Below are 25,253 nucleotides of genomic sequence, written 5' to 3'. Positions count from 1 at the left end.
AAGCGGCTTTACAGCGTCCATTCTGTCACCATCAAAATAAAAAACGGAAAAAATGTTTAAAAATTTAATTAAATTATGAAAAATGTGGATTCACACGCTCTCCATCAAACACTGCGTTTTTGCTTTTTTTGGGGGGCATAGAATACGTGCCTTATCACAGCCCTCAAATTCGACGTCACACAGAACGTGCGTACAACGTCACAAGTCACTTGACAGGTGTACCCGGAAGGAACGGCGTTTCGAAAATGGCGATCCACGTAAGCCGCAGTCAAAACACAGGAAAGTAGAGCTGATTTTCGTCCAAGTCCCGACTGGACCGAGCTGTGAGACGGGCTCGGTGATGCGCGTATAACAGGAAGGTCATCTGATTTAAGGATGAACGAAGTGAGGATGGCACGAGAGGACAGTGTGACGGGAGACTCCTACACCGTGAGTCTACGACGTGATGTTTTCAGTAAAAGCCGAACTAGAAATACAAAACAAAGCTCTTTTTATGAGCTTACAAAAGCTGATCTTGAAATAGCGAATATGTTTTACTAAACTGGCTGTTTTAGAGCAAGACAAACGTTAGGTTCCCTGTAATCCAATTTAGTTCCTGTTATATGCTGTTATTATACACATGTCCCGGAAAGTCTTGTTGAAGTAACCATCTATAGTTTTTCAAAGGACTTTCCGCATGGTTTCGAGATGATTTACGTGTCCCGTGTTTTGTTTTTATGCACGCTATATGTTGCAAACAATTATCCTGTCCATGGGTGACACTTCAAAGTCTTATCTCTGTGATTTACACACAGGAAAACCTCATTGGAACATTGTTAGCTATCTTTGGAAACCTGTTGGTCAGCATCTCAGTCAGCATTCAGGTAAGTGTGTATTTGCTGCGTACATTTATAATTACATTGTAATTCAGGGTCAGGGTGTGTTCAGGTTACGCCCTGTTAGGTGAAAGCCAGCCGCTTTTATTTACTTCTCAACTTTTTGTTCTGGAACCCGGCTGTTGTTTGTTACAGTATCTAAGGGAGTGAGTTTAATAAGAAGGTGTAAAAGATAAACACACATCATTGTGATGTTTTCTCTTGCAGAAACAGAGTCATGTGACGTTGGCTGGAAATAAAGACCCGAGGCAATATTACTACACTAAGACCTGGTGGTCTGGCCTGATACTGATGGTTCTGGGGGAGGGCGCCCTGTTTGTGTCTTACGCATTTGCACCGCTCTCTCTCATAGCGCCACTTAATGCTGTGTCTGTTATATGTAGGTATTCATAATTTGTAATACCGTTATGTTGCTTTCACTTCCATATTTTACAGAGTTTTTTGCTGTTTCACATATTTGATATAATCAAAATATACAGCTAAATATACAGCTTTGAAGGAGTGTTACTTTAGTGTTGTGACACTATTATAGTGTTTATTCATATTTTGACATACTTTTAGTTAATTTTAGCTTGTTGTGTATTTTTGACATTTTTATTTTTCTACTGTAAATATTTTCTTTAAATACACTACCATTCAAAAGGGTTTTTTTTTTGTTTTGTATTTTTTTTTAAAGATTTTTCGTGTTCACCAATGCTCACCAAGCCTGTATTCATTTGATTATTTCAAATAATTTCTTTCTATTTGAATATATTTTAAAATGTAATTAATTTCTGATCAAAGCTAAATTTTTAGCATCACTACTCTAGTCTCTGGTGTCACATGATCCTTCAGAAATCATTCTAATATGCTGATATGCTTTTCAAGAAACATTTATTATTATCATTATTATATTATTATTATTTAAAACATTTGAGTACTTTTTTTCAGGGTTCTTTGATACATAGAAAATTCCAAAGATCAGCATTTATCTGAAATAAAAAGCTTTTGTAACATTATACACTATATCATTCAAAAGCTTGAAGAAATAAGTGTGTTTATTTAACAAGGGTGGTTTAAATTGATCAAAAGTGATGATAAAGACATTTATAATGTTACAAAAGATTTCTATTTCAGATAAATGCTGTTTTCTGAATTTTCTATTCATCAAAGAAACCTGAAAAAAAATTTGCTCAGCTGTTTTCAACATAATAATAATAATAAATGTTTTTTAAGCAGAAAATCGGAATATTAGAATGGTTTCTGAAGGATCATGTGTCTGGAGTAATGATGCTAAAGATTCGAAGCTTTGAAATCACAGGAATAAATTACATTTTAAAATATATTAAAATGTGAAACGGTTATTTTAAATAGTAAAAATATTTCAAAACTGTACTGTTATTGCTGTACTTTGGATCAAATAGATGCAGGCTTGGTGAGCAGAACAGACTTCTTCAAAAAAAACATTAAAAATCTTGACTTTTGACCGTGTGTATATCTGCAGTTTGTAATTTTCATTTCAGTTTTAGTGTAACAAGTTAAATTAAACAAAAATGAGAAATGTTTCTTTAGCAACTAGCTGAAATAACATTTTCCTTATATTTTATTTCAAGTAACAACCAATGGCTTGTTTTTTGGTCTTCACAGCAAGCTCCATCTTGGGGTTCCTGTTTTTGCGGGAAAAGTGGAAGGCACAGGAATTCTTGAGTGAGTTCTGCTCATCTCTCTCAGCACATATGAAGGAATAAAAGAAACAAAATTCTGATAAATCATACTAATTGCTTTTAGTTGCATAACTCACTACATTAGTGCTGGCTTTGATGTGGCAGCTGTATTTTCCCAGCTATTTGTTCAAAAGAGTTAGGCCATGAGTTGCTAAGCAACAAGTAACTACTTGTTAATATATTGTGTTAGTAACACAATAAATTAAATTTAGAGCAGTATAACATCCTTGTGCTTGTCTTGTAGAGCGCTACATTTTGACTTTCCTGGGCTGTGCCTTGACGGCAGGCGGTACTTACCTTTTTGTGACGTTTGGACCGAACTCTCACGAGAAGCTGAATGCAGAGAATATAGTGAAACATGTTATCGGCTGGCCCTTCCTCTTATACCTGGTAATACACACTGTCATGTTTTAGAAAGTTTTTTTTGTGATTCCAAATGGTAAATATTGAACCAAAATGATTTTACAAAGAATATTGTTTTGATTTAGAGTGCACATTATTTTTGATAGGTAGAAATATAATTTGTTTTGCTGATTTGGATTATGTTTTTTCCAGCTTTTGGGGATCATCACATTCTGTCTGGTGCTGTATTTCTATAAACAGCGGAATGCTAACTACCTTGTCCTGATTCTGCTGCTGGTGGCACTACTTGGTAGGACAATAACACATTTTTGTTTGTAGAGCCCATTGTGTACATGAAACATAGCTCAAAGTGCTTAACATACTGTAGTTGTTTTGCAAAGTAGCTGTCTTGTCAAGGAAGGAATGCACAGAATAAACAAGTCATTGTCTAATTTGCCCTTACAAATTTATTAGAGACCAAAATAATGGAGTTGACGTTCCCCTTGACCTTTGCCCTTTAGGTTCAGTGACTGTAATCACAGTAAAGGCAGTTTCAGGAATGATTGTGCTTAGCATCTTTGGTCCACTACAGCTGTCCTATCCCATTTTCTATGTCATGTTCGTCTGCATGGTGGCAACTATCGTCTTTCAAGCATCGTAAGTTCTTGTGTTTTAAGTTCTTGTTTTAAGACAATGAGTTTGGAGTGGAATATTGTATGTTTTTGTCTGACTTTGCTTTCTTTATTAGATTTCTAGCACAGGCATCTCACCTGTATGATTCCTCTATCATCGCATGTGTGAATTACATTTTCTGCACCACATTTGCAATCGTGGCAGGTAGGACTCAGAAATTTCTTTCTTTATCTCTATCTTTATTAAGATGACAGGGTTGTCCTCATTTTGTGTTAGTGGTCTCATTCTCATTCTGTGTCTTTTCAAACAGGGGCCATATTTTATGAGGAGTTTAACCATGAAGACGTTCTGCACATATGCATGTTTCTTTTGGGGTAGGTTTCATGATGCATTCTAAGCACATTCACTACTATTTAGGACTGCCCCCTAATAATCGACTAACCTTTAGTTGACGAGAAGAGGCTTGATCAACCAAAATTTTATTAGTCGCAGAAAACAAATTTAAAAGTCCACAGGAAGTGGCAAAGTTGCTGTGGTAATATAGTACATCGGGCAGGACATCCAAACACTCACCTATCATTCATCAACCTCAAATATGGCTTATCATCTAAAATATGTTAGTAGCAACTTTACATGGCCGTTCAGTCTAAGGTTAACCTAGAACAGGGGTGCTCAACCCTGGTCCTGGAGATTGACTTTCCTGCAGAGTTCAGCTCCAACCCTGACCAAACACACCTGAACCAGCTAAGTAGGATCTGAAGGAGCACTTGATAATTACAGACCGGTGTGTTTGATTAGGGTTGGAACTAAACTCTGCAGGACAGTCGATTTCCAGGAACAGGGTTGGGCACCCCTGACTTAGAAGAATGTGTGCTATTTAAGTGTCTGTGCGGAGTGTGGAAGCTGAATAGTATCACGCTCACTGCATGACAGTGACAGTGCTCTTAAAATACTCAGTCATTTTTGATCATACAGATAAGAGTAACACGGCTTTAGAATCTGTAAAGACTCTGTCTATTTCTGTGGACTGACAATAACAACAAAACATTGCACTTTTGTAAAATAATGAAAGCAAACAGGATGCGCTTTCTGCCATTTTGGTCTTTGTGAACTTGAGCGGGTCAAAAAAAAAAAAAATTTGTGTATACTTGCCTTACACACATGAAAAAATTTATCTATAAAGAGGGAGATGTCTGCTTTCAAATGAACCAATTTAAAAGGAAAACAAATAGCCTATTCTCAAATTATGTAATCCATATGAAATATGCATACAGACACATCCACTACTGTGGAGATGGCGAGTCAGTGTTGCCAATTTCATCTTTTAAGCCGAAAACAAAAAAGCACTAGTTTATAAATAAATTATTACAATGCTAATGCTTTCACTGTGCATCTACTGTTTTTCCATGACACATTCATAATAATTATAGTCTGCCGGTGTGCTGTGGCAAGCTGAATGTTTGGGCTTGAGCGCTTATTAGGCTATGAAGGCAATTAAATGCTCATTATTATGATTTAATTGGTTTATTAATAAACCTGCGATTAGTCTACTATTGGCTTAAAATGAATGACCACTAGTGTTGTATTAAAAGAAGTCTCTCATGGTCACCAAGGCTGCATTCGTTTGATCAAAAATACAGTAAAACCATGATATTGTGAAATATTATAATTTTACAAATGAAATTGTAATAATTACAATAATATAAACTGTTTTCTATATGTAACTTATCGGAATTCATTCAAATATGCTGATTTGGAGCTTAAGAAATGTTTCTTCTTATTATCAATGTTGATAACATTGCTTTAATAATTTAATATTAAATTTAATTTAATATTTTTGTGGAAAATGTGCTGGGTTGCTTTCATGATTCTTTTACTAGAATTCTTAGAATTTTTAATTCGTAGAATTGTTTTTAATAATATAGAAGGGTTTGTCCTAGAAGGGTTGATCAATTTAATGCAAGTTTAAAAAAAAAAAAAAAAGACTGACACAAACTTTTTGATGGTGGGAAATATCATGTACAAAATTGCAGAATTTAATCATTTGTGAAAAGGCTTATTACTTAATTTTATTTATTTTAAAAGGGCCTGGATGTTTTAATGCATTAAATATTTATATCCATTGACAGCCCTAAATTTTACATTCATTTCATCAAGGTGGAAAATGTTTACTATACTACTATTATGTGACTACTATATGTGACCCTGGAGCACAAAACCAGTCATAAGGGTCAATTTTTTTTTTTTAATTGAGATTTATATATCAGCTGAAAGCTAATAGGGCAATATTTGGCTGAGATATGACTATTTAAATATCTGGAATCTGAGGGTGCAAAAAAAAATCTAAATATTGAGGAAAATCGCCTTTTAAGTTCAAATGTTGTTCTTAGCAATGCATATTACTAATCAAAAAGACAGTTTTGATATATTTACGGTAAGAAATTTACAAAATATGTCCATATAACATGATTTTTACTTAATATCATGATGATTTTTGGTATAATTTTGACCTATACAATGTATCCTTGGCTATTGCTACAAATATACCTGTGATACCTATGACTGGTTTTGTGGTCCAGGGTCACATATAATACTGTGTAACACATCCGTGTGAGAAAGAGAAATGTTTGGCCATGAAATTCCACACACGTTTGTTTTCTAAGTCATAACAGACTAGCAGTGAGGCCCTTGGAATCTAGAATTTACCATTTATCTTTATAATTTTCCTGCAGGTGTGCTATATGCTTTCTTGGAGTGTTCCTAATCACTAAAAACAAGAGGAAGGCCAAAGCCTTTGAGCCATATGTCACTATGGACATGGCAAAAGGTATGACTTGTAATTTCTGTCAGCAGCCCAAACAAATAATCATCCTATTAGATTAATTAAACATCTTATGTTTCTGTTAACACAGGCATTCCAACCATTCACAACAAAGGCTGGGCTGTGCAGCCCGATTATAACGGCTCTTTTTCTTACGGAGCACTGGAGAACAACGATAGTATGGCTCCTGTGACGCTTCCGGCGGACCAAGGGCTGTCCGTCTCTCCTAGCCCGTACCAACCATCAGAGCTGAAAAAAGACTGAGCGGGAATGTGTCTGAAGTGCAATTAAGACTGATTTGACTTGAGAAAGGCTACTGTGTGTTTAAGCAATACTGATTTGCTTATTACAGCACTTCTAGAGCACTATTCCAGAATATTGGACCATTCTCGAACTTCTGTATTTCTCTCGTCTGATCCTGAGCCAGGAAACCAAGCTATAACAGACTTACAGTATGCTAGAATACAAATAAGGACTTTCATTGGTGATCTTAATTTTAACTTGAGATATTGGCATGTTGTCTTTATATGATACTCATATCTGTAATCATGCCTTAAATGTGCTGACTGACATTTTGATCACTCCCGGTCTCCTGTCAAAGTTACAAAGCAAATATTACTAACCTAAGAACCTAAATGTACCTCAAAAGATGTTTTGGATTCTGCTACAGCTTTGTTCTAGAGATACTACAGCCAGTCAAGCTTTATCAACTAAAGGCCAAAGAGTAATGTAGATCGCACAATTCCCGGCTAGTTATATACAAATATATATTTGGTAATGGCTCAAGTTACTGTATTCTCAAGCTCATATGCACTGTTCTCTCATTTTCCATTTTGAATGTCCTCTGTGCCTATTATTATTTATTCCCTGTGCTTGTCTGAAGCACACCAGATACACATTTCTGTACAAATCTGCATGTTTGTAGGTATTGCATTAGATATATGAACACTGCTGGTGGTTGAAATGTACAGATGCCTTCTGTAAAACATATATTTTATCATAAATACCATTGCTTAACGTGATAATGTTTTGTTGTTTTCGAAAGATAACGGGAAACTTGACTAGTTATGTTTAAGTGCAATTACTACTGTGTTGAGAGTTAATTTTAAGAAATTCTATTTGATTTTTTTTTTTAACTTAGTGTTGTTTATGCTATTAAAACCATTCCACAAGGACAATCATAATGCCTTTAATCAAAATAAATAATGAAAGAAAGACCAAGCTTCATTCAGCGTTTTTTGTTAGTTAGCATGGTACAAATCCTGATGAACCAATAATAAACACACTATAATAAAAGCTTTGATTTTCTTTGATATGTACTTAACATTGTAGTATACTAGTACTTAGCTGACCAACGTACTAAAGCCTGTAATCATAAGTCATATAGTTGTGGATTGCTGTATTATAGAGTATTTAACTGGAAGATTAACGTTAGTATCACAAGGACTGACTTCGTGAAGCTACCTATATATACATGTAATTTATAAATATTGTCTTTTCACTAATAACTGTCCGTTTATTCAAGAACAATTTCTTTGTTATTAGTCTGCGTGTGCACGTCAAGATAATAGACGGTCGAATGAATTATTAGTGGTTTTAACAGCGGGTGAAAACATGTCCTCATAATGAACACGTTGTAATGTCCATGACAGTATTTTTTTATCTTATTATTAATATATGACGGATAGCAGCTGCGTCGAATAAAATGTTAAACTTAGCTGTTTTATATACAAACGTTCAAATAAGTTAATTCATGTGAAAAAAATGAATGTCAAAGATAATGCGTAATGCATTCTGATGCGATACACCAAACAAGGCAGCTTGACTCCTCTCTCACACGTCATCAATTCCTTCTGTCAATCATCTTCGAACTCGACTCCCATTGGCTGATTATGAGATAAACCTGAATGTCATTGGTCATTCCTCACTGTCACTTGTCGTTTTGATAGCGTACGACGATTTTAACTGTTACTGTTTATATGAAAAGACGCATTTCTAGTTGAGATTGACAGTATTCAGTTGTTGTATTAAAGTTTATGTGCCTCGGAATTTAAAGTGGATGGGCTCTTGCCCAGGCATCGATTTCGAATCAGCTGCAAAGATAACTGGTAAGTGATCTATAAAACTTACATTATCATGCTATATATTTGACTCTGATTGACTTAACGTTACCTCAGATAAAAGTGGCAGAATTAATAGACTAACATAGATGTTTACTACAGTTATGCTGCCAATGCCATCTTGATAGTTTAAGCATGCTAATCGGTTTGTTATGAAATGTAGAGCAGTAGCGATGTTTTTTTGTTTTTTTCAGAAAAAAACGAACGCGTAAGTTATATTATTTATTTTTATCGCAATGAATATACAATCACCACCACGCATATTAGCATCCTCTTCAGGTTAGCGAACACACTTTCTATTTTAGAGACACGCTTATAAGATTACACCCATAATACACACATTGTACTCGTGTAAGGGCCACTAGATGGCGCTACAACACCCAGTGAGAAATTTGAGTATCTTGAGTAAGTTGTTAAAAAGATTGTGTGTCAAGTCACTCTCATGTCGTTTCCAAACATTGTGACTTTATTTCTTTCTCTGGTAAACACATAATGAGGCAACATGTTCACCCTGCTAGTTTTATAAATGAAAATGAATAATGACCAGATGTCAAGCACCATAAAAGTATTAAAACAAACAGTAGTTTGACTCATGTTGTTATTAATAGTCACTTTCCTGTCAGATTATTAGTCATCAGATGTTTGATCAGATATTTGTAAGTGTTTTTGCTGTACCAAAAAGCAAACTTTGTTGTTTTTTAGTGTGCAATACCAGTCGAAAATTGTTTATGTTTTTTTAAAGTCTTTTCTGCTCACCAAGCCTGCATTTATTTGATCCAAAGTACAGCAAAACAGTAAAATTTTAAATAACTGTTTTCTATTTGAATATATTTTAAAATGTTAAATTATTTCTGTAATTTCAAAGCTGAATTTTAGTATCATTAATCCTGTTACATGATCCTTGAGAAATCATTCTAATTTTCTGATTTGCTGCTCAAAAACATTTTTATTATTATTATTATTATTATTATTATTATTATTATCATGTTGAAAACAGCTGAGTAGAATTTTTTTCAGGTTTCTTTGATGAATAAAACGTTCAGAAGAACAGCATTTATCTGAAATAGAAATCTTTTGAAAAATCATAAATTTATCATCATTTTTGATCAACTTAAAGCATCCTTGGCTAAATAAAAGTATCAATTTCTATCAATTCTTTCCCAAAAAATTGAACAATAAATAAATAAATAAAATAATACTGACTCCAAACTTTTAAATGCTAGTGTATAATGTTACAAAAGCTTCTTTTTTCAGAAAAATGCTGATCTTTGGATCTTTCTGTTCATCAAAGAATGTACTGAAAAAAATGTACTCAACTGTTTAAAACAATAATGATGATGATGATAATAATAATAATAATAAAATGTTTCTTGAACAGCAAATCAGCATATTAGAATGATTTCTGAAGGATCATGTGACACTAAAGAATGAAGTAATCATACTGAAAATTTCTTTATTTCTTTTTATGTTGAACACAAAATGAGGCATAATGTTCATGCTGCTAGTTTTAGAAATAAAAGTGAATACTGACCACAAAGTTCCATAAAAGTAACAGTATACATGGATCAAAGACAAAAAGGGGTTTTCAAGCATTAAAACAAACACTTGTATGACTCATATTGTTGATAATAGTCACCTTCCTGTCAGATTATCAGTCATTAGATCATTAGTAAGCGCTGCAAGTGTATTGATGCAAAAACCAGCTCACTCGCAGATCACTGTTTCAAGTCATGAACAAGTCACACGGAATACTTTTATGGTGTTTTTATGGCATTTTCTCCTTTGTAAGTGTTTAACCTATACCAAAATGCTAACTGTTTTCAATGTACAGTGCACAGCATAAATGAGTACACCCCCTCTAAAACCTAACAAATTCAGCAACTCTTTACTTAGAAGACATGTTAGGGTTCTTTGGAGATATAATGTTCCAACAATCCTGCTTGAGCAATTACCAAAGAAGAATGTCAAAATTATTCAGCAAAATAAATTTTTTGATGTGAAAAAAAATGTGAAAGTGACAAAATGTTGTGTTGCAAAAATGAGTACACCCTCCTGAAAGTTACTAAATAAAACTAAAAAAGAAAATTATAGTGTAGGTTTAAGGGAATTTTAAAGTATACTGAATCCAAACTTTTAAAGACAAGTAATTTCCTGACAGTTAGAAGTGTTTTATAGCCTATTGAATCATACTTAGAATTAATGCTGCCAACAATGGAACCCCTTGGGAGAAAACTGCCAGGTGACTTATTTTTTTGGCATAAAAGAGGACAATGGTACAAGAGGAATACCAAATTATTGTTTTAAGTCTGAAAATATAGCAGAAGAAGCACTGACATTGAAAAACAATGGACTTGTGACAAGGCTCCTGGAATAATCAGGTCTTCACTTTAAGTTTTCATTTAGTGATGAGTGAATTTGCTAGAAAAAGAGCCAGAAAAAAAAACATGCAAGTGTCTCAGAGCTATGCTATAGCAAAAGCTATGAAAAGAGTGACACCTTATCTCGCAGAGTATGACGCAGCCTGCAAAAGTGGCATGCATGGTTGTTATTGTCACCACTAGAATTTCCTACTGTAGCAAAAGCACAAGAAACTCATTTATCTTTTCCAAGGCCCTTATTTACAAAATATAGACTTCTGGGAATCCATATTCTGGTCTCAAGAGACCAAGTCAATTATTTCAGATCCAAAAGCATCCAAAATGTTATGGTGTTGCTAGAGGAGGAGTACAGTGAGAAGTGCCTGGTTCCCACAGTGACGTTCAGTGGTAGTAAAGCTCTTATATAGGGATGTATGAGTGCTGAAGGTGTGAGGGAGTTATGCTTTATCAGTGCTGTCATGAATTCACACACCACTGTGTGATGTAATACAACAACTTGAAACAGAAGATGCTACCCTCTCCTCATTTCCTGCATTGTTGAGCTTTTTTTTTTTTTTGAACAGGGCATTTAAGGAGGTCATCAGTTAAACAGGATAAATGTGACCCTGGACCACAAAACCAGTCATAAGGGTCAATTTTTCAAAATTGAGCTTTATATGTCATCTGAAAGCTGAACAAACAAGCTTTCCATTGATGTATGGTTTGTTAGGATAAAACAATATTTGGCCGAGATATGACTATTTGAATATATGGAATCAGAGTGTGCAAAAAAAATAAAATATTGAGAAAATCACCTTTAAAGTTGTCCAAATTAAGTTCTTAGCAATGCATATTACTAATCAAAAATTAAGTTTTGATATGTTTACAGTAGGCATTTTACAAAATATCTTAATGAAACATAATCTTTACTTAATTTCCTAATGATTTTTGGCATAAAAAGAAAAATCTATAATTTTGACCCATACAATGTATTTTTGGCTATTGCTACAAATATACCCCAGCGACTTAAAACTGGTTTTGTGGTCCAGGGTCACAAATGTGAAAATTTGTCATGAACTTGTACACTCAGTGCCAAGAAGCGCCAGAGCAGTGTACGTAAAGTTCTGGAGGACATACTCATTTCTGCAGTTCATTTAAACAAAATTGGCTAATTTACTTATTTTACAGAAAATATTGGCATATATTTTGTTGTTTTTTATTAAGCATATGTTTAATACATTTTAATTTTGCCATCTTTCCATGAATTATATTAGTGATCATTAAGAAAATACATCTTGTATATTTATTCGGAGGTAGTGTACTCATTTATGCTGTGCACTGTATATCCTCAACATTTATGCCTCATATATATGTGTGTGTGTGTGTATATATATATATATATATATATATACATATTCCTCAGTTGGATTTCAGCTGGATTTTGTCATTTGTTCTTACACCCTCTTCTGGTGGGGCAGTGGAATGATGCGTGAAGTTGGGAAATTGTGGAGCAACAGCTCAGAGGGTCACAGCAGTGATCCTGAAGAGGATGATGAAGAAGAGATGGCGTTTGGCGAGACTGAGGAAGACTCAGAAGAGATGATGGACTTGAGTGATCTACCTACAGCTCTGTTTGCCTGCAGCGTGCATGAGGCTGTGTTTGAGGAGGACAGGCAGAGGGTGAGAACAAATTTAAAAAAAAATCTCTTTCTGCTCCCATTTGTCTAGTAAAAAACTAAGCTTATAGATAAGCACTCATGTCTGATTATGCAATAGCTCCCCCGAAAAATGAAAATTCTGTTACCATTTATTTATTGTGTCAGTGTTTTTTTTTATCCATTATTTCAAAGTCATTGTTTTGGACCTTTTTGACAGAAACTGTTCTTGAAAATATATTCTGGACTGCAGAAAATTCATACAGGTTTGGAACGACATTCATTTTTGTGTGAACTATTTCTTTAAGGGTCTATCTGAGCTTAAGATGTGGCATTGTGGGATAAAAGGCTTTTTCTTCCCCACAACACACTTCCTCAGGCTTTGAGTGCTTGCTAGGTCTCTTTATCTTTTTTCAGCAAACTCTAGTTTTCCAAACTTGGCATGTTCAAAGCTAATGGAGGTCTTGTGAGCAGTACATTTTAACCTACATTCAGAAGCCAGCACTTTAAGGCCCCAAGGACAACATCTGACGTTCACACAGCGTTCATGGAATATTTTTGCTGCCTGTTGAAGCTGTAACCTCTTACCTGAGGAGTGGCAGGGACTGAGAAGAGCTTTTACTTCCCCTGTGGTAGACGAGATAAGCAGAGATGTGATTTCTCAGCAGAGAGAGAGAGAGAGAGAGAGAGAGAGAGGGAGAAACAGAGTCACTCAGGTCACTGGCTGAAAATAGAGTGTACCTGCTTCCTTCTGAAAACCTCCTTTGCTTCTCTGAAAACATGAAACTTGAATACGTAATTGTTGTCTTGAAACACAAAGGAATATCTTGTTTGTGTACATTTTCTTGGTCTCTTGTTGTTCTTCTCATAGGTGTAATATCATGCATTTTTAATCATGTTTTTCCCTGAGGTCCACTTATAATGTTAGTCAAGGTTTTTATTTTTCAGTATAGTTTGTTAGCCTCATTCTTTAATAACTGCTTCTTGTCGGTTTGTTCTGAAATGTGCTGTACAAAATGTCAGACACCTGTTTTCTGACATAGGGAGGACTTGGTTGACCTCTGTACATTTTTTCTGCTCTCCAGTCGGATAGGTGGTTTACGTATATTTTATGATCAGGAATCTAAAAATTTAGGAACAAGTTGTTTTTGCTTACACACTAGTCTTTTATTTTTTGGGCTGTAAATCGGGATATTAGAAGAACTTCTGAAGGTTCATGTCACACTGAAGACTGTAATTGTTGCTGAAAATGTAGCTTTGCCATCACAGGAATAAATTACATTTTCAAAATACATTCAAATAGAAAACAATTGTTTCAAATTGTAATAATATTTCATAGTATTACTGTTTTTAACTGTAATATTCAGCCTTGGTGAGCATAAAACATTCCAGGATTTTTCTCCATATGGTGAACTTCAGTGGGAATCAGTGGGTTGAAGGTGCAAATTGCAGTTTCAGTGCAGTTTCAAAGGGCTCTATAATATCCCAGCTGAAAAATCCTGGAATGTTTTCCTCAAAAACCTTAATTTCTTTTCAGCTGAAGAAAGAAAGACATGAACATCTTGGATAACATAGGGGTGAATAAATAATATCAGGAAATTTTTATTCTGGAGTGAACTAATCCTTTAAGGTTCCTGTTAGGTTGTCATCTAAACCTCCATGCAGCATTCTCGAAATGTTAAAGGATTAGTTCACTTCCAGAACAGAAATTTACAGATAATTTACCCTCTTGTCATCCAAGATGTTCATGTCTTTCTTTCTTCAGTCGAAACAAAATTAAGGTTTTTGAGGAAAACATTTTAGGATTTTTCTCCATGTAGTGGACTTCTATGGTGCCCGCAAGTTTGAACTTCCAAAATGTAGTTTAAATGCAGCTTCAAAGGGCTCTAAATGATCCCAGTTGAGGAAGGAGGGTCTTATCTAGTGAAACAAATGGTTATTTTCTAAACAAAAATTGCAATTGGGTAATTCCATGCAAAGGTCAACCTTACCATGAAAAAATAAAGTTTTTCCTAAAGGCTTTTACTATACTGATAGCACAGATGTCAATGTGAGATGTCAGATGTGAGATCTCTCTTAAAGTTTTTAAAGCATTTTTAAAATTTTTAGTGCATGATTTTCCATAGTCTGGTAAGTGCTGTTTTCAGGCTTGTCACATCCATAACAGTACATATTCCTCATAAGTAGACACATCAAAATTAAAATTAAGTAACAATTATATGTTCTGTGAAGAGTCATTGCTTCTCTGTTTGTTGGGTATTATTGCGTTTGGTTTGTGCATTTTAATTCGCTCATAAGTTCAAATGATTTCAAGAAAAATTCAGTTTTTAATGACATGATCACTTTGTAAGTTCAGCTTGACAGTAAGTTTACTGTCGGTACCAGTAAGAGCATGACTTACATCTCTGTTATTGTGTGCTTTATGACTGTGAACGTTGGTGCATTTTGTGTGTTTAAATAGTATATTTGGGTCATTATCCTGAGGGTAAAAAAGATCGCTAGAGGTTACCCATAATGCCTTTTATTCTGTGACCCAGGGTGTACAGCCCTGTGTGTATTGTACTAATGAGTGGGGTTATCCAGAGAAGCCGTAAACGTACTGCTGTGACTGTGAGTGACAGTGAAACTGTATTTTGACAATCACGTTGTAGCATTTATCTTGAGACTCTTCAAAATCACACTTTTCTCCTGTCAAAACACCACACAGTCAAAACTGAATGTATTATACGCATCCCTGAGGACTAAAAAGGCTCTGTCACTCTCTCTGTTTGAAAAACACAGAAATGCTTTTTATTTTCTGCTCTTGAGATACGGTGTGATTTGTGTCTTTGGGTGGAACTGGGAGCATCTTTGTGGGCAAACAGCTGGCCTTTATTTCTGCTTCAGAAACTAGAGCTCTCACAAACCCTCCCACCCTGAAAATCTCATTTGCTTTGTGCGAGTGGCACGAGAGAAGCTCCCTTTCCCTCCTTGCCTTTCGCTCTCTCACACACACATGCACACCCACACACACAAATACACACTTCAGTCTTTCATTTGGTTGCGTCTGGCAGCCTGGCGTTGTTGTTTCATTAAGACTGTTGACCTGCTTTGGTGGCACGTGCCTCGACTCGACTCGCGACCCCTCCTCCCCTCTCAGTTCACTGAGCTGTATCAGGGTCAAAGTCCTGTCTGCCTGCCCCAGCACTGAGATTCCACACATGGGAGTCAAAACAGTGGATCTGAGCCATGTATCCTTAGATTAAAGTCTATAAATAGTCCCTTTATAAACTCACCCAAGAGATCAAGCAGTTGAGAAACTATGGATTTGATAGATAAATGTGTGATACGGAAAGGATAATTTACATTCAGCAGTCATACTAAATCACCCTGGGGTTTGCGATTATCTTATGCTCACCAGGGCTGCATTTAAAATACAGTAAAATGTAAAATATTATTACAATTTAAAATAACTGATTTCTATTTTGATATATTTTAAAGTTTAATTCGGGCCCGATGGTGCAAGGACCTTACTGGAATTGCTCAGATTCTTTTTTTCTCCAAAATGAATCGTATTTTTGAGGGCCTAAACATGCTTGAAAACTCATGAACTTTGCACACACACCAAAAGTGGTGAAAATTTACATCTGATGTGGGTTTCAGAAGTGGCTGTGTCAAAATGGCTCGATAGCTTCACTTATAAAATTTAAACAAAGTGCCCTTCGAACTTTGTTTCACATACATGTATGAAATTTGGTAGACACATGTAACACACCAATACCTACAAAAAGTCCCTCAGGACGAAGCTCGAAACCCAACAGGAAGTCTGGTATTTTGAATTTTCTCGACAAGTTTTGTGCCATTTTTGCCATTTTCAGGTGTTGTATTTAAACAAACTCCTCCTAGAGATTTAAACAGATCAACACCAAATTTAGTCAGTGGAATCTAAAGCCCTATGTGATGTTAAATTGTGAAGATCTTGAGTTTTCGTTGAAGGTTGTGTCCGTGGCGGGCTTACAAACTTCTATGTTTCACCATGAAAAAGGAATTTGTTATAATTCAGGCATACAATGTCCGATCTGCACAAAAATTCACATGTTCAATAAGAGTCCTGTCCTGAACATATGCCGATGACCATATTCAGTTATAGCCATAGCGCCACCTGCTGGCAACAGGAAGTGGCATGTTTTACGCTCTAATGAACTCCTCCTAGAGATTTAATCACATCAAAATTATATTTGGTCAGTCTAAGCTAAAGGCCTTTGCGATGTTAAAAGGTGAAGATCTTAAATTTTCGTTAAAGGATGTGTCCGTGGCGGCCTGACAAATTTCGATGTTTCGCAATGGGAATAGGTGTTGTTACACTAACTTCAACATGCATTGTCCAATCTGCACCAACTTCACATGTTTGGTAAGAGTCCTGGCCTGAAGGCATTTAAAGGTCAAAATTCAGTTATAATCATAGTGCCACCTGTTGGCAACAGGATACATCATGCTTTGCATGCTTTCAAACTTACCATTTTCAATCTGCACCAAACTTAATGTTTTATAAAAGTGCTGAAGACATCTACATGCCAATGTCCAGTTATAGTCATAGCGCCACCACCTGGTAGCAGGAAGTTTTGCACATATAAATGACTTTGACATATTCCTTCTGTATTTACCTCTTTAAATGCATATTGCCCACCATTCGCTGTTTTCCTAAAGCCACCAGGTGGTGGTGGTGAGGGCCCTTGTAAGGCTGCTTTAATTTATTTAATTTATTCTTGTGATAGCAAAGCTGAATTTTCAGTGTCATATGAATCTTTAGAAATCATTCTGATATGCTGATTTGCTGTTCAGGAGACATTTTTCTTCTTCTTCTTCTTCTTCTTATTATTATTATTATGTTGAAAACAGTTGTTCTGCTTAATATTTTTAATACTAATACAATATTTGGCCCAGTGGTTGTGCCATGTTAGAAAAACAATTTTTGCTTTTTGATTTTCTTATTGTGTTATTATTATTTTGGGTCTATTGCACTTCATTTTGATTTTTAACAACATTTTTGTTAAAGGGATAGTTCACCCAAAAATGAAAATTCTGTCATTAATTACTCACCCTCATGTTGTTCCAAACCCGTACGACCTTTGTTCATCTTCAGAACACAAATTAAGATATTTTTGATGAAGTCCGAGAGCTTTCCGACCCTGCATAGACAGCAACACAACTTATACGTTCAAGGCCCAGAAAGGTAGTAGTAAGGACATCGATAAAATAGTCCACGTGACATCAGTGGTACCGTAATGTTATGAAGCTACAAGAGTACTTCTTGTGTGCAAAGAAAACAAAAATAACGATTTCTTCTCTTCCACCACCATTCAAGAGAGTACCACGACACATGTTTTGGTTGCATTGCTATCTATGAAGAGTCAGAAAGCTCTCCGATTTCATTAAAAATATCTTAATTGCTTGCTAAGATGAATGAAGGACAAGGGTTTGAAACGACATGAGGGTGAGTAATTAATGGCAGATTTCATTTTTTTGGTGAACTATCCTGTGTACAATAAACAGCTTTGCTACTTTTGGGTCACCACTTGATGTCCAATGTGAAATCTGGGTTCTGAAGCAAAACCACTTCCTTAAATGACACATCCGTGCTTTATTTATTATATAATAAGGTCAGAAATAGATATACTGCATTGCTCATTTCAGTGCAGTGGTGAGCAGACCTGCTGCTGACCCATGGTTGAAAACGAATTGCGAAGAGGATAATGAGAATATTATGCTATTATTATTCAGGACAGGATGTGGCTCATTTACATAGGTGACATTTTGGTGTTGTGTATAAACAAGCTCCAGAGGGAAAAACATAGAAACTGCAATAGATCTAACTCATTGATTACTAGAAACGCACAATTCCATACCTCTGCAGTGCACTGGAAATACTGTAAACTGATCTTTGTATCCTTTTTACCTTTATTTTCCATATGCTGTTTTTCATTATTTTTCTTTTCAATTATCTTTTTTCAGTCTATCTCAGCCTGTCTGTCATATTAGTCACCTGACTTGCGGCTTTTCTTTATCTCTGTTTCCTCTGCATCCCATATCTGCTGCATCACCTTCTGCTCCTCTATATAGTGCCTGCACTCTCCTGCACCTGAACTCTCTCTCTCTCTCATCTCTCTCTGAATCTCCCTCTCTCATTCTTCTCTTTGTGATATAAATAGCTTGCCCTAGTTTGTGCTAGCTGCAGTGGTGCCAGGGGCTGGTACGGCATGGTACGTACATGAGCGAGGTAGACTGGCAGTCTTTACACATGCACATTTGTAAGTCATGATGGTGCAGTGTCTCTGCAATGCTGTGTGTGTCTGTGTGTAATGAGACTGATCCTGCTAAGCATTGTCTTTTGCACCGATTACCATCTAGAATTTTCCTGTGCTCAAGAGAGTTTCATCGTGCTTTGTTTGAAATACAAGTGTGGGAGTGCTTTATTTTGATTGGTGTGACTGAATAATAACAATGGTTGAATTAGTGTTTTGTGCCTGAAAGCTATTTATGGTGCACTAATTTAAAGGGACACTGCAAGAAAAAGTCAAGGAAAAAGGGTACTTGTAATTTTCTGTCTGGACATTACATGTTCTATGCCAGCAGCAGTGGAATTCTAAATAATGGCGAAAGATGGTGATAAAGTTGTTATTTTGTTTTCTTTGTGCGCAAAAAGTATTTGCATAGTTTCATAAAATTGCAGTTGAACCACTGATGTCACATGGACTATTTTAACAATGTCCTTACTACCTTTCTGGCCCTGGGGACATTTCAGTTGTGTTGCTGATATGGAGGATCAGAAAGCTCTCGGATTTATCCTAATTTGTGTTCTGTATGGGTTTGGAATAGCATGAGGGTGAGTAATTCATCACAGAATTTTCATTTTTGGGTAAACTGTCTTTTTAAAACACAATGCAATGTGAAAAATCAATGCAGAAAATTCCTTCATATTAACAAACACTGCCAGTCAAAAGTTTTTGAACAGTAAGATTTTTAATGTTTTTTTAAAGAAGTTTCTTCTGTTCACCAAGACTGCATTTATTTTAATCAAAATTAAAATTATGAAATAATTCTACAGTTTAAAATAACTGTTTTCTATTTGAATATATATTTTAAAAAATTTCAAAGCTGAAGTTTTAGCATCATTACTCCAGTCACATGATTCTTCAGAATTCATTCTAAATATTCTATTTTGCTGCTCAAAAACATTTATTATTATTATGTTGAAAACAGCCGAGTAGAATTTTTCTATTTTTTTAGATGTTTTTGATGAATAGATAATTCATTTATCTGAAATAGAAATCTTTTGTAACATTATAAATGTCTTTATCATCAATTTTGACCAGTTTAAAGCATCCTTGCTAAATAAAAGTATTAATTTCTATAAATTCTTTAAAAAAAAAAATATATATATATATATATATATATATTTTTATATATATATACATATATGTGTATATATATACTGACTCCAAGCTTTATAACATTTTGACTTTTTATCTATCTATAATTTTGACTGCAATAATGTGTAATAATGACTGCAATAATAATAAATGTTTTGAACAGCAAATCAGCCTATAACAGCTTACTGTAAAAGAAAAAGTATATATTTTACTAACTGAAATAATGACAAAATACAAAATGACTAACATGTTTATTATTTTTATTTTATTTTTAAATCATATTTAATTACAAATAGCTTTTCAACAAGCTGAGGGAAATACTTGTATAGAAGGTGCACATTTTTATCAGTTTCTTTTTAAAAAAGTAAATAAATTGCTCAGTTATGACAATGCTTTAAGTTTCAGTGCATTTTCCTAACATGAGCATGCATACTCTGAAAGGACTTTTGTTCACCAGCATATGAATACACTAGATATATTACCGCATAATACTTAGAATGAGCTGATATAAAATGTAAAACTCCCCGACCTAGATCATTCCGTGAACAGTTTCATTCACATCCTGTTATTCATTTATTTAAAGTCTCTATGGTCTCTCTGGCAGTATTCTAAGGTAATTTATTAAATTGAAAATTTATGACGTTTCCCCATTTTTTACTACAACTTTAGTTGTCCCCTGGAACTGTTTCCCGTACTGTTAGTAAATCAAAGGAGCAGGACAACAATGACGGCATCGTTTGTTGGCAAAACCGAACCGTTATGCGGCGTTCTGCCTTCGCTTCTCTGAGAAGCGCGTGCACATCAGAATAGACAATCAAACGAAGAAGGCGGTGACGTCAATGTGGCAGCCGAGCGCTCTGATTGGTCGGTACGGATGAACCTGAGCAGCATTCATGCGCTCACAGAGCAGCATCTCAGTCAGAGACAGCCAGAGAGTTCGAGTCAGTACCTCACCAACACACTAAAGACTTTAAGTCTCAGAGAGCCGCACAGATAGCTACAAAAAGGAAGGCGAGCGAGAAAGAAACGAAGCATAGGGAATTAAAGACCAAATTTCTCTATTTATCTGTTTACAAGCTGCAAAAGAGGGAATGCCATCGATAAACATGAAATTGGAGATGTTGACGCTCATCGCCTGCGATGTAGACACGGAGGTGTTTACGTCCGACAAAATGCAGGTACTGCAAGTTTATCTATAAACATATTGAAATAAAATGTAAATGCACGCTGTGGTCTGTGTATGTGCGCGAAGAGCGCATTCGCTGCATGCGCGCGGTTTGTGTGACGTCGCACGCCGCCAGTTCGTTGTTTCTCATCGCTGGAATTTTTCTCAATGAATCCGCAGTTCACATTAACATTCTGCTGCATGCGCACCGATGGCGTCAATGCTCTGAACGACCTCGATGCGGAGCAGCTCCAGACGGGCTGCGCCACCCGTTTGTATAGGATGAAGCTGCCGGTGTGCACACTTAAGTTACATGCTTAAAGGGATAGTTCAACCATAAATGACAATTGTGTAATCATTTACTCACCTTCATGTTGTTCCAAACCCTGTAGTTTTTTCCTTCTGCGGAGCAGAATGAGAGCCTATGCACTTTCATTGTATGCCCAAAAATTGTCAGTCCATGACATTATTACTAGAATATCCGTTTTTTGTCTTAACTATACCTTTATAAATAAAAAAATCGTATAATGTACTAAGTATACATGAAATCCGCTGCAGACGCAATTGCCCCCTGCATACACCTACTCACCTTTTGCAGGTATGTCAGGTAATGCACACATCCACCTATCATACTGCGATAGATTGCCTTGTAATTGCTCATGTCACTTTATTTTAAATTGCATCATCATTTGAAATTTGTCTAGAAGTAGGGCACCCAGACACACTTTCATGCATTCCGACATGAACCAGTGCAGTTTTCTGCAGTGTGCCGTGTTAAAAAAGCACGTGAGTTATTTGTATGTCAGGAATCTTAGATAAAATTGTTTTTCTGTTACACCTTTGTTTTTCTGTTTAAACATTTGCCTCACTTAAGGTAACAAATACATGTTTTTTGCATGAAAATGCATGTAGGGTGTTTGTGACAATGAGTGGCGAAGGAAATATATGATACTAAAATTTAAAAAAAAACTAAAGTGCCAATGAGCATGTGTGTCAAAGTGTCAGTTATGTGTTTCCCATGTTTGGTCAGTGTTTCTGTGCCGTAAACTGCAAATAGAGAGGCAGGCAGTCAGACAGACAGGTGTTTCTGTGCAGCTACTGCAGACTGCAGTGGCTCTGCTTTCCCTGCAGTGTCCTGCACTGAGCAAGGAACGACAGGAGAGGAAAAAAAGACTTATGAAGAAAATCAGTGTCTGAAAATGTCAGTATGTGTGTGTGTTGGTTCTAATCTGGGTTTTTGGCTCGGTTTGAGGACACAGGAGATTATAAGATGCAGCACGTGGGCTACAGTCAGTGATTACACTGATCTCTGCACAACAGCTTGGTTTTGTTTTTTCCTTTTTCTTTTTTATCCGCCGCTTAAGGGTTTATTCATTTACCCTCTGCTCTGATTTTCTCACTGGACGGGAGCATTGAAAATTCACCGAATGTGTCTTTATATATAAAAATAGATAAGGCAGCTCAAATAAAGTTTTAACTGGTTTCATTAGTGGATAAATTATGGAATTAGAAATTATTCTCTATTAGGGTTTTGGATACATGTTACGTTTGAGCTAGTTTACATTAGATATAATGAGGTTCACATAGTGTGATAACTTTCATCAACATTTGTCAGACTTGTTAGTGGAGCAACTGGGATCTGAGCGCACTCACTGGAACAGGTGTGGCCTACACTGTGCGTGTGTGTTCAATGGAAAATGATGTGCTATGGAAAATATGCAGACATCAGCACATTCAATCTGAAGGTTATGGGCAGGACTTTCGACATTCACGCATAAGCACACACATGAACTCTAAATGGTTAACACATTGATGGGATGTTTGTTGAGCCAATAAACAGGATTTTTGCATGTTTGTGTTTTACTTTACGCTGATTCCCATAAGCAGGAGTAAATGTCCATCCTGCATTATCAATAGGGTTAGTGTGCATAGCAGGCATTTAATGCCCTTTTTTGTTTATACTTGCTTTTTTGATGATGTGTATGTCATTGGATGGTGGTTGCATGATGGTCAGTGATCTATATTTGGTACCAAGCAGAAGTGACCACAGGAATTTAGGAGTTCTGGAGTAATATTTCTACTCCATGTGCCTTTGAGCAAAGCTTTTAACCTCAGTGACTCCCATGAGAGACTTTCCTTACAATTAGTATGCTAAAAATTCCTTTGCAGGAAAGCTAAATGACCGGTAATAATGGTCAGTCTTTCAACTGATGGGCCTTTTCAGCTTTAAATAAAAAAAAGTTATATTAGCTGGAATAATTGGAATAATTTGTCCAGTCACAAGCAGCAGATCTAGAGAGAGATCTCTCTAATATCTAGAGAAGAGGCCAAAGGCTAAGTAGGTCAGTAACATGATGTTAATTTTATTTTGCCCTGTCAATGTCTTAAATACACCTCATCTATAATGAACATATTAGTAATTTCTGAATTAGAATTCATTAAAATTTTTAGAAGGATAAAAAAAAAAAAGTGAGGATGGTAGAGCTAACCTGATATCATAATGAAGAAAAATCCAGATAAAAAAAAATCTTAATAAGAAATGTGTTTTAAGTAGTTTGGCATAATCTTGTGTGTGTAGGAATAATAAAAAAAGCAGTAAAACAATTATTTTAAAATATTTGAAAAACCTTTGTCCAACAGATTTCCTACACGTCAGTTGACGTCGATACTGGACATCAAATTAACGATTTGACATTAGACATTGAATTTTGGTCACCCGACATCGCAACCAAAATTGACCAAATATCAACGTCTTATGACGCCTGCTGGGATGTCATGTGCCACCCTCCAAAAATGTACCAGTATTTATGAATGAATAATTAATGATAACTATAAAAAGGAAAAAATAAGAACATTTAGAACTGTGAAAATAATGATTAAGATGCATATGTTAAATGTGTTTATTCAAGGCATAGGTAAAATGAAAAAAATTCAAAGATTTTGATTTTGGACAAACTACAGTCAAATGCTAATATTCTCAAATTGCAGAATAAATACCCGATTAATCGCCCATGCAGATATCTCTAGAGTAGATGTCACAACAAATGGCACATTAGCTACGAGAGTGAGTGACAGGTAAAACTGAAGGTAGCATAGGACTGAAGCATACCTGGATCAGGTTCTACTCAGGTAGGTAACAGGATCTGAGCTTTGGCAGGTGGGGAGGCTGAAGCCTGCCGCCTGAGATATAGCCCTGCAACAGCCATCCTGGGACTGTATGTCTCTCTCTCTCACACTCTTTGTCTCTCTCTTTACTCATCTTAGATGGACTGATAGATGGATGTAACCGAAAGATGGATGGAGGAGGGAGGTTTGATACATCTGTAACCCAAGAGCATAGGCAGAGCTCAGATGTCACACTGAAAGGTTAAAGGCATTCGTAGGTAATGATGACGTTAGACAAAAGGCTGCTGGCCACCCACTTGTGTCCGTTTTTCCTGCGGGTCGGGTTACCAGCCGTCACAGCCTGCATATTCTAGTCCTAGTGCTTCAAACAACCTTCCTGAATCCTCGGATGATAGAGCCAGTCCCTTTGTGGGAATAAACATCTTCTGATGTGACAACTGCACCGAATTGTAGTCAGAGAATTAAAGCCGCATTTTTCCATGGGTGGCATACAGTTTAATTAAACAATACTGTGAAATATTATTAAAAATAACAATATTATATTAAAATACATTTTAGCATCATAGCATCTCTGAAACAGCAAGGCTTTAAAGGTCATCATTTGTGAAAACTGGTCCAAAGAGGGACAAACTGCAAATTGGTGACAGCATGTAGGGTGTCCAAGACGTGTCCTTGATGACCCCTGTCCACAGTCAGAAGCTCCTAGAATTGGCACACAAGCAACAGAACTGGAGCAGTGGAAGAAGGATGTCTGGTCTGATGAGTCACCTTTTCTTTTACATTGTGTTCACTTGGATGTAATGGCTCCAGGACACACAACAGGAAGATTACAAGCTGTTGGAGGGACTGAGATGATCTGGTCAATGTTCTACTAGGAAACCCTGTAGAAGCCACCCAACACAAACACACGTACACTCTTAAAAATAAAGGTGCTTTAAAAGGTTCTTCACAGCGATGCCATAGAAGAACCATTTTTGTTTCCACAAAGAACCATCCCTTTCTTACCTTTTTGTAATCTGAAGAACCTTCTTTTGCCACAAAGAACCT

General features: G+C 35.9%; 2 protein-coding genes across 3 annotated transcripts in view; both read left to right on the top strand.

Annotated features, from left to right (window-relative positions):
- The first annotated feature begins 205 nt into the window (after positions 1-205).
- Positions 206-7,591, top strand: nipal3 (NIPA like domain containing 3). Its single transcript, XM_051133165.1, has 11 exons — positions 206-429; positions 795-863; positions 1,083-1,254; positions 2,502-2,561; positions 2,823-2,968; positions 3,134-3,230; positions 3,442-3,577; positions 3,669-3,757; positions 3,864-3,927; positions 6,286-6,380; positions 6,466-7,591. Exons 1-11 carry the CDS (start codon positions 376-378, stop codon positions 6,636-6,638), a joined length of 1,155 nt encoding a protein of 384 aa, XP_050989122.1. The 5' UTR covers positions 206-375; the 3' UTR covers positions 6,639-7,591.
- Positions 7,592-8,299: 708 nt separating this feature from the next.
- The window catches only part of rcan3 (regulator of calcineurin 3), a 35,198-nt gene continuing 18,244 nt past the window's right edge, over positions 8,300-25,253 (top strand). The window contains exons 1-2 of one of the 2 annotated variants that reach the window (XM_051133166.1): positions 8,300-8,482; positions 12,330-12,531. In XM_051133166.1, the coding sequence (XP_050989123.1) occupies positions 12,334-12,531 (198 nt within the window). In that variant the 5' untranslated portion in view covers positions 8,300-8,482; positions 12,330-12,333. Of the gene's footprint in view, positions 8,483-12,329; positions 12,532-20,813; positions 21,094-25,253 lie in introns of those variants that run through there. The other variant, XM_051133168.1, reaches the window with a different exon arrangement.

Source organism: Labeo rohita, chromosome 17 (assembly GCF_022985175.1).
Source record: "Labeo rohita strain BAU-BD-2019 chromosome 17, IGBB_LRoh.1.0, whole genome shotgun sequence".
In the NCBI taxonomy this organism is placed as follows: Eukaryota; Metazoa; Chordata; class Actinopteri; order Cypriniformes; family Cyprinidae; genus Labeo; species Labeo rohita.
This window is presented reverse-complemented; position numbering and strand designations above follow the sequence as displayed.